Source organism: Rhopalosiphum padi, chromosome 2 (assembly GCF_020882245.1).
Source record: "Rhopalosiphum padi isolate XX-2018 chromosome 2, ASM2088224v1, whole genome shotgun sequence".
NCBI classification, from domain to species: Eukaryota; Metazoa; Arthropoda; class Insecta; order Hemiptera; family Aphididae; genus Rhopalosiphum; species Rhopalosiphum padi.
This window is the reverse complement of record NC_083598.1, coordinates 72,021,040-72,033,748: the sequence shown is the minus strand read 5'-3', so window position 1 is coordinate 72,033,748 and position 12,709 is coordinate 72,021,040. Positions and strand designations below refer to the sequence as shown.

At 23.3% G+C, this 12,709-nt stretch overlaps 3 protein-coding genes across 5 annotated transcripts; 1 reads left to right on the top strand and 2 right to left on the bottom strand.

Annotated features, from left to right (window-relative positions):
- Positions 1–1,770: 1,770 nt before the first annotated feature.
- Positions 1,771–3,861, bottom strand: LOC132923022 (uncharacterized). Of its 2 annotated transcripts, XM_060986811.1 has the most exons (5): positions 3,687–3,861; positions 3,489–3,588; positions 2,882–3,331; positions 2,693–2,817; positions 1,771–2,612 (listed from the first exon to the last, which is right to left on the bottom strand). In XM_060986811.1, exons 2-5 carry the CDS (start codon positions 3,504–3,506, stop codon positions 2,453–2,455), a joined length of 753 nt encoding a protein of 250 aa, XP_060842794.1. In that variant the 5' UTR covers positions 3,507–3,588; positions 3,687–3,861; the 3' UTR covers positions 1,771–2,452. The 2 variants fall into 2 exon arrangements, with proteins under 2 accessions (XP_060842794.1, XP_060842793.1); XM_060986810.1 differs by having other exon boundaries at positions 3,489–3,861.
- Positions 3,862–4,073: 212 nt separating this feature from the next.
- On the top strand, positions 4,074–6,434 carry LOC132921374 (biogenesis of lysosome-related organelles complex 1 subunit 2). Of its 2 annotated transcripts, none has more exons than XM_060984367.1 (5): positions 4,074–4,234; positions 4,422–4,582; positions 5,710–5,840; positions 5,913–6,024; positions 6,199–6,434. In XM_060984367.1, exons 2-5 carry the CDS (start codon positions 4,525–4,527, stop codon positions 6,336–6,338), a joined length of 441 nt encoding a protein of 146 aa, XP_060840350.1. In that variant the 5' UTR covers positions 4,074–4,234; positions 4,422–4,524; the 3' UTR covers positions 6,339–6,434. The 2 variants fall into 2 exon arrangements, with proteins under 2 accessions (XP_060840350.1, XP_060840351.1); XM_060984368.1 differs by having other exon boundaries at positions 4,089–4,187.
- Positions 6,435–7,077: 643 nt separating this feature from the next.
- On the bottom strand, positions 7,078–12,456 carry LOC132921373 (membrane-associated guanylate kinase, WW and PDZ domain-containing protein 3-like). The gene is made up of 10 exons (XM_060984366.1): positions 12,109–12,456; positions 11,883–12,034; positions 10,126–10,247; positions 9,955–10,060; positions 9,670–9,892; positions 9,231–9,500; positions 8,453–9,027; positions 7,756–7,909; positions 7,639–7,686; positions 7,078–7,427 (listed from the first exon to the last, which is right to left on the bottom strand). Exons 1-10 carry the CDS (start codon positions 12,205–12,207, stop codon positions 7,389–7,391), a joined length of 1,788 nt encoding a protein of 595 aa, XP_060840349.1. The 5' UTR covers positions 12,208–12,456; the 3' UTR covers positions 7,078–7,388.
- Between the last annotated feature and the right edge of the window lie 253 nt (positions 12,457–12,709).

The following is a 12,709-nucleotide window of genomic DNA, read 5'->3' as shown; positions in this document are numbered from 1 at the left end:
TTACTATTTTAGTTTTAGGAAAGGTAAGAAAAATATAGTCTAAAATTAGTCATTAAATTTACTTATATTGGTTATTTATATTTTATATTAATATTATTGTTTTTATAATCAATAATTTTTTTTTAAATTATGAAAATAATAAAAGTAAATAGTTGTATATTTTATAGTATAGTATTTTGTATGATTTATTTGTACCACTGACCAAAAAAAAATTCGCCTAAATTCTAATTTAAGGAGAGGGGAATGAGATTTTATTAAATTTACAAGGGGGTCGTAGAATGAAAAAGGTTGGCAACCACTGGGATAACGTGCATGTTTAACTAACTTAAAAGTTAAGGTTAATCATAGCCTACTGGCTACTGTATTTCATTGTCTTCTTAAATAATTATATAGGTATATAATTTTAAGAATTTTATTTTTAATTAACACATTTTAATAAAAATTATTAGTCAATTTACATAATTTTATAAAACGTGTAAACAATACATTAATGCTTTCTGAAAAACACTTGAAGTTGAATCAAATTTATTAATTGCATCTTCAATTGATACTTCTATATTAGGATTATCCTTTTTTCTCTAACAGTAGAGTGTAATTTGGTTTTAATAAGTGTATGCTTAGAAAATCATCATTCTGCAGTTGCTGATGTTAATGACAAAGTACTAACTCCTTTATAAGTCATGAATAAATTTGAGAAAGTCAACATCATTCCCATTTTACACAGTGCAGAGTATATGGCTGTATAAAACTATAAATATACTAATATGTTTTGTTTTTTCAGAAGCTTCACTCTCAGTATTATTTTAATAATTTGAATTAATTGTATGTTTAGATTGAATTTTTATGTCATTTGCTATAGCACTATAAGTAATAAGTTTTTTTTAATTGGAAGCATTTAAGATAATATTCCTAATCAAATATATTTGAGGAGTCTTTGTTTAACTCTAAGCGTTCAGGTAATATCATTGATTATAAATAGTATTTATATTAATGAAAACTGTCTTAAGAGTTAAGATGTTTTCAAAACAACTAAATTTAACATCTAGTTTACATCAAATTACATCAAATGTGTATCTATAGACTTCACATACATAGCAGTAATTTATTGAAGTCTTAAGTTATTCTTCATCATTATTCATTTCTACAATTATTTTTTTTTTCTTTCGCAAGATAATTCTGCTAAACAGTATATTTCAAAAGTACAAACATTTTAGTGGTGAATATAAAGTAAAATATAGGGCAGCATGTAAGCATATATATTAAACAAATTTTGAATCCCACCAAAAAATTTTTTTTAGTTATATCCTTAATTTTGTACTACACGAGGACAAAATGATTTGATATTTAATATTGAATAACATTGACATAGGCACATAGGCACATAGCATTCAGAAACAATAACAGATTTTAATTTATGCATTCACTCTAAATTGCAATACCTATAGGGCCTTTTGTATTGGTCAGTGGTGCAAAACCTGGGGGTCTCTAATAATTTTACACCAAATGAAAAAGTTATATACTAAGTAAACTATAACTATTAAATAAATATATATATAATACACTTACATAATGTTGGTAGGAAGGAGGGGAAGGTCTTTGATAAAGGTTGTGCATCACTGGTATAGGCTTTATTAATATTTTTATTAACTTATTAATCAATACTGACTTACCATAAAACTGTATAAATAGTTATATGATATACCTATGTAATAGCTTAGGATTTGTCTAAATATTTCAAAAATGTTATTGTAAAAAGTTTGAAGCTTCGAATTCCAACAAATAATACTTTAATTACAATAAAAATAACTAAAACAGTTTTATTTTTATATATCAAATTATGTCTATAAAATATAATAATATAATATAAGTAATAACACTTATTACATGCATTTATACTAATCGATATCATACAGTACAGATTTATAATTTAATTATTAATTTATTCTTATTATTTATACAGTTTATAGTGAATACATTTTTTTTTTTGCTATGGAGAATTTTAAATTTTGAGTTGAGACTGAAGAAGTTGAGTGATGAGCAAAGAAGTTTCCCCAATTGACAGTATATAATTTAATGCTATTTAAAGGATGTACATTAAATAATTACTAAGTTACATTAGTATATTTTTTTTACTTAATTAGTTACTTTATAAAAATACTGTAAACTTATTATAAACAAATTTATCAAATTATTGTTAACAAATGTGTAAGTAAATAACTAATTCATTTTTATTTTTTTGTTTGTTTCAAAAACTAGTTTTAAGATACAAAAAAATAAATATTTTATTATTTTAAGTATCTATTTACATACCATGGATAAAAAAAAATAAAATTTTAATTAATTAATATCACATTTAGTTGTTCTAATTAATTTAACTTTACCAAGTTAATTTTGCCCTAACTTTTTCTATCTTTAATCCCATTTCTCCACTTTCCCTGGTTGACCTTTTTAACTAAACAAACTTTATATTACGCTGTTTATTACAATAAACATTCTTTATAAAAATGTTTGTAGTTGGTTTTCTGTTATTCTTTTTTTTACGTAATCCTTGAATATCCATATTAAATTTCCTTTCATTAGGGCATTCGACACAACATTGATCAGATTTTGTACTGAATAATATAATTTAAAAATTAAAATAATCAATAACTTAACATTAAAAAAAAAGAATTAACAATTTTAAAAATTATACCAATTATCAATTCCTGTTTCGGTGCACACTTTAATATCATCAACAGTTTTTAAAATTTTCTTAATATCATCAATACATGTAACAAGTGTCTGTGTTATGTTTACTTGATTATTTTTAATAAATACCTAAAATATATTATAATATATTATTTATTGATACTAATTTTAGTTAAAATGTTAAATATCATACCTTTAAATTTAGGTCATTACTTGAAATTATAATTTTTTTTATTAGTTCATAATTAGAATCTAAATAACCTAATAACAATGAACTATGTGCACAGCAAAAAAACCATTCAGTTGGTAAATTCATATTTTTTAATGCATCTTTTAAATAATTATAAGTTTCAGATATATTATCAATTGTACTTGAAACATTATTCAGCTTAGTTTTTTTAATTGGTTCAATAATGGTTAAATTCTGTGGTAAATCTGGAAATATTGATGGAACCGCATTTTTTTTTAATGATAATCTACCCCTTTCTATCCGATTAATTGACCCATCGGGCATCTTAGTTTCAAAATATCTAGATACATAAGCTTCATCAAAATGTTTTTCACATACACTATCAATCCCAGGACGTAATTCTCTATCAGTTCGTTGAATTGCTTTAGACCATTTCTCCAGAAGAAGTACATCCTATATCATAATAATATATTTAAAATATATAAATAGAATTAATGATTAAAATACAAAATATATTTATAAATTATGTATATTATGTAGGTGGTAGGTAAAAGTGTACGCATAAGTAGCTACTATTAAAACAAATACAATTTAGATTTTAGTATCTTACCTTCGGTGCTTTAAACATTGTTTTATGTTTTATTCCAAGTAATTTGTTTTTTTTAATTTGGGATTTGTAACCCTCATGACAATGAGGAACAAAACAATTTCTGGACATTATACAACAAATGTTTAAAATATAATTATATATAATTCTTATTAGTTCAAGACTCAAGTTCGTAATTTTATTTGAATTCTTAATAATTACCCGACAATTATTGTTTCTTATTGTAATATATAAGTCTTACTTAGTCCATAGTACTACATACTCCACATAAATGTGTAATATTATAATAATATAATTAATACCATGAACGGCATGAACTATTATTAACTATTTACTTTAATTTTTATTTTAATAATAATTGTGGATAGTAATAACTGATAAGTGATAACACTTATTCAACATACTATTATTCTATGAATTATCATCACAATGCATAAATAAATAGAATAATATATGTATATTCTAAATATTTATGTCACAATGTAAATATATTTTTACTACATAGAAACATACCTTTTCTAAGGCCGTGATGATACATAGAATAATATCTCTATGTGATAATGGTATTACGTATTATTATCATTTTTAGCCATGGTACTGTGATAGGAATAAAATACATTAAACTTCAGATTTACCTTTTTAGAGGTTTCTAAATAGTCTAAATCATAATTTATAAGTTCAACAAATATAATATTCTAATTGGTACAAATTATAAACTAATAATACTACACAATTTAAAAAGTTAAAAAGTAATTCTAAAAATTCATATTTTAATTGTATTTAAACTTTAATGACTATATTATATTATATTATTATTACATTATAGAAAATACTCTAATTAACATTAATAATGCTACATATCATAAAAACATTTATTTAATTTTTAATTCGGACATATTTATGGTTTGATTGAGATATAAAATTTATTATTTACAGTTCTCGTGCACAATAATAAGAAAAAAAAAATTTGTGGTCCAACAGATTAAAAGTTTAATACTTACCTAACTAGTTAAGTAATAAATTAAAAAAAAAAAAAACTATGTCTGAGGAAGACAAAATTGAAGACTTTGCGTGTGTTGAAGAATCTCCCAAAAGAGGTGAAAAAAGTATTATTTTATAAACTGGTATAATTTCTTTTATGTACTTAGCTGCTATAATGAATTTATTCTAATAATTTTTAAACATTGCTTTAAATATAAAAAATATATACTGTTTAAAAATAACTAGTTTAATGATTATGTATATAAATTATTTAGTGATACATAAGTTATATTTTAGCACAATACCCTTAATATAAATAAAACATCCACTGTTTTTGATATTCATCTAAAATGAAATAATTATTAAAAAAATTGTATACATTTTAATATATAAAGAGAGCTTTCTTATTAAATGTCAGAGAATTTAAAATTATAATTATGAATTTTTCAGATCGGTTTTGTCATATTTAACTATGAATATACTAGGTAATTCTTTTACTTGAAATTCGAGTTTGTAGTTTATGACTTGAGAGTTTAAAAGTATTTAATGTTTGGGCAATTGAGAAATTGAGTGGAGTGATACAAAGAAACCCCGCAAAATGTTGATCTACTACTCCGTTCACCTTAATTTTAAATATTTATTATTTATGACTTATAAACTACTCGTCACAATTTCAATTTTAATTTATCGAATACTTCAAAAAATATTGTGCTTCAGAATATAAAATTAAAAATATAATTTTATTTAAAAAAAAATGTTGTTTTATTTTGATTGAAAATTATGTAAAAAGAAATAAAGTAGTCATCCTGTATAAATTAAACATTAATTTATGACTTAAACATTAATAACTTTATTGAATTTGTTACTGTTAAGGCCAAATGTACAATAGAATAACTTAAGAAAAATTTAAATTGTTGGTACATAACATGCACCAAAGAAATATTTCCACTAAAAATAATTAAACAATTAAATTTATTGTGGATAGTTTAGATGTATATTTGGTATTCCAAAAAAACATGCTCAAAATTCACTCTTATTGAATTATTTTGCAGTAAAATTGGTATTTTATAGATAGAATAATATTGTGTTATGTTCAATTTTTATAATTCAATAAATTCCTGGTATATAATATGATCCCTAAATAATTGTACCATACCACCATCAAAATAAATAACATATAATTATTTATTATTTATTGTAATTAATTTATGAAACAAAGTTTAAAATTATCTATTATTTTTAGGACCAACTCTTTCGACTAGCACTAGTAGTTTTGAACGCAATGATCCTCATGATCCTAATTTAAGCTTATTATCCACTAAAATGTTTGAAAAAACATCTGAATATTTGATGGGGGAACTTAATATTACTGAGGTTGGTATATGATATTTGTTGTTAAAAAAAAATAATGTGTGTCTAATGAGATTTTTTATTTGTTTCATATAGGAGGATTATAAGTTATTAGAAACTATGAATAAAGTAACTATGCAAAAATATGCATCTTATAGACAAATTGCTTCAGATGTTGGCAAACAAATTATTGAACTAAATGAAAAATGTAATGTATACAGTATTTTTATTACATTTTTAAAAAATGCTTCTAACTTTCATTATCATTCCATCTTCTCGCGATCACTTATAATTTTTTCTTGTATTAATCTGTTACAAATAAATGCTTCTACTTAATTCCTATTCACTTACGTGTTGTTTTTATTTTTATTTTTTTATCTAGATAAATCGTTAGAACCATATCTTTCACAAATTGACCAAATTGAAGATAGTGTTTCAAAGCTAGAACAAGCAGCGTTTAAGTTGGATGCATATGCCAAGAGGTTGGAAGCAAAATATAAGAGTTTAGAAAAACGACAATAATTTTAATCATATATTTAATTTTTTTTTTATCCTGTGATAAATTATGCATAATTTTATAGAATAATAAATAAATATATCTATTATTTATTTCTATGATTTTTGACAATTTTTTTTTTCATAATTTCAAATTGTTTTATTATAATTAAACTAGATTGATGATTGTAATCACGGTATATTATAATATACCGTGGTTGTAATATAATTAATTAATACTATATGAGTTTTGATTAAATTTATTTGTTGGTGCATTGGTAGTACCATGGTTTATTACTTTATAATTATAAGTTATATTTTAAATTTTTAACCAAGCAAAATTTTCTTCTACTGATCTAATCTGTTAATTTTGTTTCATTCCTGGGTTAGGCATTTTATTTTAAATTTTAAATTATTTTTTTTATATATAAATATATAATATTTAAAAATAATTAAAGTTTTATAAATTTATAATAGTTAAATAGCTCATCTTCGTAATATATATTTGAACTTAATTCAAATTAAAACTATTTTTCATTATTAAAGAATTTAAGCTTCAATAAGTTCGTAATTAAAAACTAATTATTAATAAATATTTAATAATAAATCTATTAGTTTTTAAGTATTTGATATAGTCAGATAAAGTATTAAAAATTGGTACTATGTTCATAGTTCTTATTTGTTATAATCATCATGATTTCAAGCCAATTTAAAACATTTCATAGATAACTTGGTACTATACAAACAGTATTTAATTAAATACCTGTTAAAAATTAAAAACCAATTTTTTTACTTTTAGACTTTTTACAGTTCTAACATAACATAGGTATCTACAAAAATAATAAGATCAAACATTTAAGAATTAATTAATATTAAATTATTAATACATTAAAAAATATGCTTTAAACCTAATACAATTAAAAGGTTTAGGTACATAATGTGATATTTTAACATTTTTCATAATAATTCCTAAAATTTTGAATATAGGCATAACGAATAATAAATTTGCTTATACTAAATACAATTTTTAGATGGAATACTACTTTGGATTAAAAAAAAAAAATAAATAGTTTACATCTAATGTCCATATTGATTATCTGTTTCAAAATCTGGAACCTAAAAATCAAAATAAGTAATTAAAACGCATAAACCCAGAATTAGAACTATGCATAATATTCTCAGTAATAAACGCTAAAAGAACATAAAATTTTTTCCACCTAATTTACAGTAATAGGTAACCTTAAAAATGCATTATAAATTGTAATTTTTAATAAGTAATAAATAATTATAGATAGTAATTAGGTAAATTTAGATATTAGTTACTTACCGTAGTAGGTTGTGGGAGTGTAGCTAAGTAGAATTGTCTTGCGTCAATCTAAATACACATAATTACAAGTTATTAATATTATTTAAAAGGAAGAAAATGTAAAAATATTCATATTACTGGTTTATGGTAGTAGAAATCTTCTTCAGCCGCAACTACTTCAGGCCTATTTTCAATACCCCCCGTATTTTTTTTCTCGATATTATGTACTAATTTGTATACCGCTGAATTAGACAAGTCAAATTTTGGTGGTTCATATTTTCTAAAATTTACCCTACAAATCAAGATAAAAATTAATGTTAAGATCAACTTTCTTTTTTATTAATTTATAAAGTTAATATAGATATACTTATATCAATATAAAGAACCAAATAATCAATAATATTTTGTTATAAATTATATAGGTAAAAATGTTTTAAAATTTAATAGATACAAGGTTTCTAATAAGTGGTTCATTTCCCAATCAAAAATTTACAATTTACAATATTTTTATAAAAATTTAAATTTAAAATTTTGACAATATTCGTGAAAATCAGAAAATTCGGAAAAATACAAGTAGTTAAAAATAAAAAATAAATTCTGTTTATATCTAAGATTTAAAAATTGAATACAAGGTTTTTTAACCTATAATATATAAAGATTATATAAGAATACCTACATCATATTATACCATTTATACCTAACTAATATAATATATTAATATGCTAAATAAGACCAAAAGACATGCCATTCTACATAAGGAAATAGGTAGGTAGGTAGGTACCTATGTCTAAATACTAAATATATAAATCGTAGATTTTAAAAATTCAAATTTTACCCCAATGTAGAACCGACTAAAACTTCAGCTTGTGATATCAATGTTTCAGCAATAAATTTTTCATTGTAAGCATCTTTGGGACATCTCCATTTGCGACCACCTGGTAATACAATAGGTCTTGGTAATGGCGTAAGAGGGTACATTGGCCTACCACTGGGTTCTCTATCTTCGGTTTCTTCATCAGAATTGTCTTCAGATATTCCATTAGATTCCAATTCTTGTACATCTTCAAATGTTTCATCAACTGGCTCAAACACTTCATCATCATATGTCTCTTGTGACCCGTCATCAATATTTTCTTGTTCGATTGAACTTTCTTTTTGTTCTTCTTCATTATCAATATTTTTAATTTGGTTATTTTCAGATATTTCAGTTGATTGAATTTTATGTGAGAGTATATCCGAAAGTTGTTTTTCTAACAATGAAATATGATTTTGTATCTGTAGTGGTAATTCTCGAATAGCAGATAATTGATTTTGAATATTTAATATACTCTTTTCAAATGTATTCTCAGGCTCTTTGTTCACTTCACTAATTTTTGATTCAAAAGTTTCTTCAATTTTCTCAATTAAATCCTAAAAGATTTAGACATACATTTTAAATTAGAACAAATTATTATATTAGCATTAAAAATTATTAATCAATGAATACCTACTTTATTTTAAATCATATGTTTGTAAATTTAAATTACCTAATTAGTGAAATTAAAGTACTTAAAATGTTTGGGTATAATTAACTAGGTACTCATTTATTAAAATGCATAAATTGTTATATCTACCTCATTTGTATTAATATTTTCTATTTTTTCTTGGTCAATCTCATATTGAGGCTCTTCCTCTCCTTCAATTTCGACTTCAATGCTTTTGTCCAAACTCTCTTCATGATCTTCTACGTTATGATCGCTATCATATTTTTCTTTTTCTATTATTGTATCAGTAGATACAATACAATCTTCTATATCACTTAATTTACATTTACAATTGGTACATACTTGTTCACAAGACTTTGATTTATTTTCCTCAACAAGCTGATTTTCAGATTCATTTATCTAGATTTCAGAAATATATTAATTTTAGTATAATATTCATAATAGTCAGCACCTATGTTATATATATATACCTCAATAGTTTATATGTCTATATATATAATATTACTTAAATTTTTACTAATTTATAGATAGAATATATAAGAATGTATTATTTTAATATATATCTCACCTCCTCCTCAATTTGTTTTACTTCTTCAGGTTTTTTTTTCTCCGGTGGTCTGATTTTAGGCCTATTTGGTGTCGTCAAAAATGTTGAAAACCTTTTTGTTGGACACCTTTTTAATTGTTCTTCCTCTGATTTTTGGTCAAAAATTTGCTCTTCTTGTAATGTTTGGAATACCAGTGAATTTTTAATAAAATCACATTTTGGCACAAAACGTTTAAAATTGACACTATCAAAATTTAAAATATGTTAATTTTAATTAAATATAAACATTATAAATTTAGTATTTACCCTATAACATTTTTCCCATTATTTTCAATAACTTCAGCACTTTCTAATAATTTTTCAGCTATTTCTTCCTCAGTCATTTCATGAACACTATCATATGATTCTGATACTGTGACACATAATTATTATATAATTATTATAAGTTTAAATTATGGAGTTACAGCTTGAACTTGCCTGATACTACATTGTCTCTATGCTCATACTCAGTTAAACTTCCAATAGAAGATGTTGCACGTTCAATGACTGAAGGTGTGTGTAATCCTCTAGTCGGCGTAACTGCTGGTACAGGACTTCCTCTGTAAATAAAAATAGAACTTTTATTTTATGGAAAAAAAAGTAATTACATATAGTTACTTATTTTAATAATTAAATTTAATTAAAAAAATTATACAATATAATCATCAAGATACAATAAACATATTATGTTATTAACAATCCTAATAGAGTAGGCGAGTAGGTAGGTAAGAATATATATATATATAAGTAAAAATCATTTAGGAAAATTAGCCACCCACTTCAGTTATAACTATAATATTAATTATCTTATTTAATAAGTTGGTTTTATTTGTATAAAATTAAACAAGAAATAATTCGTAAAAGATGTAACATCAGAATACAGAAATAAAAAAATAAAAATAAAATACTGATCATTATTATAGAATATGTATAACTTGATTATCACTTAGGTATTATAATACTAAAAAAACTGAAAATTGGATATATGATATATATAGTTGGAAATGTAGAGAAGTCAAAATTAAAAATTCCTAGAATTTTCCAAAATAAGCGGGAAAACAGGAATTTTTATACAAATCCAGTTACACAAAATTAATTTTGTTTTGTTTTGTTTTGTTAACTCAAAAACAAAATAGATATATGAAATTTTCATTAAATGTTTATGTTAGTATATGCTATAGATTGTATAATTTTTAAAAACTTATACTAATAATAAAATTAATTACTTTAATAGTAATATCAAAAAACTTATTATAAATTTATAAAATATAGGACAGGTACTTAATGATAATACAAATATACGATATATGCTAACTGTTTCCGCATAGAATTATTTTTCAAATAAAATAATAAAACATATAACTATACAATGTATTATTAAATATTTAAATTCAACTTTAACAAATTTACATATATTTATCTATTAACAATGACTCAATAGACACCTACTATATAGCAGAACTATACACCCACTTGCCTATATTTTTTTTATCTTTAGTAATGAATTTACTCAAATTTTGAAGTATAATTTAAAATCATATTTTCAAATTCTTGAGAATTTTTGTACTACTTAAAAATTATCCTATGATGAATAATGATACAAATTTCTGTTTATCATATGAAATCCAACATTTTTTTACTGTACATTATTTAGTGGATAATGCTTTTAAAAATTTGCATATATCAACTTAATTTAACAATTTGAACATATATAGTTTCTCAGTTATTAAATGTTTATACTAAGGATAATAGTCCTTAAATATGGTTTTGCAAAAATATAAAATACATAATATATAATATTAGATCTAGTATAGGTAAGTGGTAGCAGGTACCTAATTAATATCCTTGGACTGTTTTTACAAATAATTATGCATTTTCTTAAATTTATAAAAAATAGTAACATTTTCAAATCACCATTACTCCCTTAATCCCTCAGAAGCTCTCATCTTCTAAACGATCAAGCCCTTTATCATGAACCTATTATACTTCTTACACAATGTTAAAAACATAAGTTTGTATTTTCACAAGACATTCCTTAAGTAGTATAAAAAAATCTCAAGAATTTGAAAACATGCAGGTCTTTAAATATCTGTATTTAAAATCTTAAAAAACTATTTATTATATACTATATTATATGTTGTGTCTTATGATACAATATACCATAGTTTGTGTTTAAAATAAGTTTATTTACTTACCGCAAAATCGACAAAGTTATAGTATTCCCAGCTTCTAAAATACATTGTTGAGCTTCGCTATGAGTTATTTGTGCTGTGTTATCTCCATTAATTTCAATAATCATATCTCCAACACACATGCCAGCTTCCTCGGCTAAGCTACCTCCAGTCACCTATTTTAACAGTTATTAATAATAATTAAAAAATTGTCTTTCCCGATAAGCTTTATTTTCAATTTAAGACTTACTCGAACGACAGTAAGAGGAATTCCAAAATCATGGCCTCCAGTCAGTCGAAATCCCCAAGGTGTGTCGTCGTATCGATGAAGTTCGATGTCTTCGCACATTTTATGATAGTATGAATATAGTTTAAGAAAATTATTTATGAACGTATAGGTAATTTATATGACAGTTAAGCGAATTCTATAAATTGATTTACATAACTTCAAGTTCATCGTAAAATATCTTTCAGCCATGCGTTCGATTTGTATTCTAGTTGTACCTATATTGACGATCCACTTAGGATACTCTAATCTCAGAATACCTTTTGGCTTTTAGCCATTAATACCTGACATTCTAATTGTACATTTAACTCAAGATATCATGACGTACGAATAGTGTTCGAGTAAAATTGGCACATCCTGAATATCGTGAACTCATAATATAATTTATTATAATATATATGAGCTATTGTACATAAGTACCTATCTATCTATATATTTATAAAACATTTACTAATTATATATTATATTTTTAATATACTACCTACTTAACGAATTCTAACTATTAAAAATCAATTTATTTTTATTTTTACTAAAATGTTCATATATTTTAGGTAATGTTTACAAT

What these genes read in the sequence shown, in the direction of transcription:
- LOC132923022 (XM_060986810.1), bottom strand. Translation starts at nt 3,596, where the DNA reads ATGTCCAGAAATTGTTTTGTTCCTCATTGTCATGAGGGTTACAAATCC. An exon ending in CAATGTTTAAAGCACCGAAG is followed by an intron (nt 3,332 to 3,488) that starts GTAAGATACTAA and finishes ATTATGATATAG; the next exon opens with GATGTACTTCTTCTGGAGAA. An exon ending in GTAATGACCTAAATTTAAAG is followed by an intron (nt 2,818 to 2,881) that starts GTATGATATTTA and finishes AATATATTTTAG; the next exon opens with GTATTTATTAAAAATAATCA.
- LOC132921374 (XM_060984367.1), top strand. Translation starts at nt 4,525, where the DNA reads ATGTCTGAGGAAGACAAAATTGAAGACTTTGCGTGTGTTGAAGAATCT. An exon ending in TGAAGAATCTCCCAAAAGAG is followed by an intron (nt 4,583 to 5,709) that starts GTGAAAAAAGTA and finishes TATTATTTTTAG; the next exon opens with GACCAACTCTTTCGACTAGC. An exon ending in GGGAACTTAATATTACTGAG is followed by an intron (nt 5,841 to 5,912) that starts GTTGGTATATGA and finishes TGTTTCATATAG; the next exon opens with GAGGATTATAAGTTATTAGA.
- LOC132921373 (XM_060984366.1), bottom strand. Translation starts at nt 12,207, where the DNA reads ATGTGCGAAGACATCGAACTTCATCGATACGACGACACACCTTGGGGA. An exon ending in TAGAGACAATGTAGTATCAG is followed by an intron (nt 10,061 to 10,125) that starts GCAAGTTCAAGC and finishes TATGTGTCACAG; the next exon opens with TATCAGAATCATATGATAGT. An exon ending in AATGGGAAAAATGTTATAGG is followed by an intron (nt 9,893 to 9,954) that starts GTAAATACTAAA and finishes AAATTTTGATAG; the next exon opens with TGTCAATTTTAAACGTTTTG.